This window comes from Morone saxatilis, unplaced genomic scaffold (genome assembly GCF_004916995.1).
Source record: "Morone saxatilis isolate NCDOM2014 unplaced genomic scaffold, NCSU_SB_2.0 Contig2, whole genome shotgun sequence".
Lineage (NCBI taxonomy): Eukaryota > Metazoa > Chordata > Actinopteri > Moronidae > Morone > Morone saxatilis.
Window position 1 is genome coordinate 473,235 of NW_023339762.1, and position 2,632 is coordinate 475,866.

Below are 2,632 nucleotides of genomic sequence, written 5' to 3' on the forward strand. Positions count from 1 at the left end.
TGGCAAAGTCCATCTCATTCATACACATTCACACACCGATGCTATGCATCGGGGGCAATTTGGGGGTCTTGCTCAAGATAGACACGTGACACGTGGCAGGAGGAGCCGGAGGAGCCGGGGATCGAACCAACAACCTTCTGATTGGGGGACGACCCGGCTCTGCCTCTGAGCCACAGCCCACTTGTATTCTGAAAACAGATACAAGTCTGGATTTCTTAAGTTCCATTTACAGTTTCTTTAGTTAATTTTTTGTATGTTTCAGTTGGTTTAGATCGGATCTGTGTCACATTAATAATATTAGTGCTTCCATTCCTGGGATCGAAAATTTCAATATTTCAGGAAAAATATGAATCCCTAATGCATACCATTGCACATAGATCTTTTTACAACATATTTCTATTACTATTCATAGTATTTTTTTATTGTATTCCTTATCTCATCATTTTTTATTCCCTACATATGTGTGCTGTTGTGAAGCGATATATAAAGATCTATTTACAGTCTGGCTGATTTCATTGATTTAAAAATGTTAATCTGTTTCATTAGTGCTGTCCACCACCATTCAATTATTTATTAGGTCAACCTAAAGCAAATGTGAAATGATTCAATTATTCCACCTTAACTCATATTTAATTTAATTAACACTGCTGCTGCATGGTCAATCTGTAACACTGCTATAGTGTGCAGTATACTGCACAACAAATAAGTCCAAATAAAGTCGCACCATCTAAATAGAGTAACAAGACAAATTTGACCCTTTTATGGTAGTCATGTATGTGTAGTATAGACTCATGCATACCTGTGGCACACAGCGCCACAAAGGTCTGAGCGTGCTTTCTGAGTATGGGTCTGTTCTCTCTCCTGACAGGCAGCTGCGACAGGAAGTGGTCAATGAAGTCAAGCGGAGTCACTGAAGCCAGGTCCCACTTCAGCTTGTTCAGAACCAGCAGCTCCATTTGCTGTGAGTTTATGGAGGACAGAGACATAGGGACAGAGGACAGGTTTAAGTGTGATCCACACAGACAGATGCCAGGATTAACAAAGATGGGGATGGATATTTTTTCTGTCTACTTATGGGATTTTTGGGATTTAAGGTGGCACTGGAGGAAAGGTCAGTGGGGTCATCAAAACCATTATGAATCCACTTCTTGGGGTCCATAAATGTCCATAGCCATTTCCACCAAGTCATGGTCTAAGTGTTGGTCAAGGGGAAAATCTAACCTTGTGGTCTGGCTAAAAAACTCTTCAAGGGAGCATCAAATCCCTTCAGAGCTGCCTGATGGACACTAAGACACACACTTTTCCTGTGAGGGTCAGCAGTGAAGGACCTACCAGCAGCTGAGACGGTGTGACAGAGTTGTCTGTGTAGATGCAGAGTTTCTCAGCAGTGAGTGGGATTGTTTCCTTCAGTTTGGATGCCAGGAACATACAGGCAGCTCCCAGTAACTGCAGGTGGTTCTTCTTGGTGGGTTCCACTGACAGGAAACGGTCCATGTAATTCATAGCCAGAGGGAAAACATCTTCCTCGCACTTCTGCTCTTCACACACCTGCACAGGCAAAGCAGACAACAATACTGTCATGTCAGTTTACTTGATAGTGTCATTATACAATGTACTGTTAATATGATCAGTTACATTGGTTTAAAGGTTCTATGTGTAAGATTCTGAAGAATTTTACATACAATTTTTATGTATTACCACTTTTTTATGGCAATGTGTGAATGGGATACAAGGAAATCCAAAGGATGAGACTTTTCGATATTACGAAATGATTCATGATTAATGTGGAATGATGTTTTCACTGAAAACACTTAAAATCATGAAATTATTTTTGGAGGCCGTACCAAACACATTTTTTTCTTAAATCTGGATCGGGGCAGCACTAGAGTACTTCATCATAATGCTGTTTTATCACATATTCTATCTCACAACTTTTGCGATTTGGATACTACACATGGCCATGTTGCGATTTTCATAATATTGCGATTAATTGTGCAGCCCCTAACAAGAAGAAAATTAAGAAATTAACTTTAAAACTAACTGGAAGATTTCCATGAATGACAGAAAACCCTTAAAACAAAAGACAATTTTGATTAATTCAAGTCAATTAGCAACTAAAAATTAAACATTGTGAAATGTGAATTTGTTGCTTTTCTTGGTTTATATCATTAACTGAAAACCTTTAAGCAAAAAAACAGGTAAGGCGACAAACTCAAGATAATTCTATATAATGTAAACTGAATTTTTTAAGCAACACTAACTCAACTTACTTAGCAGCTTTTACTACTAATTTGAAATAAATTAGTAATAATTCCTGTTCTATTTGAAATATTGTTTCTGAACATACATTCCTATAGTAATACTTTGATGATTTATATATAAATATATATTTTTTTATTTTATTTTTTTAGGGGGGCTGCTTTTTTTCTCTTATTTACATAGGACTACTGAAGACAGACAGAGAGGGGGGCATGACATGCAGCAAAGTGCCACAGGTTGGACTCAAACCCACGGCCACTGCAGCAAGGACTGAGCCTTTGTACGTGGGGCTCCAGTTCTACCAGGTGAGCTATCTGGGCACCCCACTTGTATTAGTGTCTGATAATAATACTATATTGATTTTAATAGTATT

General features: G+C 38.3%; 1 protein-coding gene across 1 annotated transcript in view; it reads right to left on the reverse strand.

Annotated features, from left to right (window-relative positions):
• LOC118330967 (G1/S-specific cyclin-D1-like) overlaps positions 1–2,632 on the reverse strand; it is a 7,877-nt gene that overhangs the window by 3,016 nt on the left and 2,229 nt on the right. Inside the window, exons 2-3 of the mRNA XM_035665722.1 lie at positions 1,333–1,548; positions 800–959 (exon numbers count right to left, since the gene is read on the reverse strand). Of these exons, the coding sequence (XP_035521615.1) occupies positions 800–959; positions 1,333–1,548 (376 nt within the window). The remainder of the gene's footprint in view (positions 1–799; positions 960–1,332; positions 1,549–2,632) is intronic.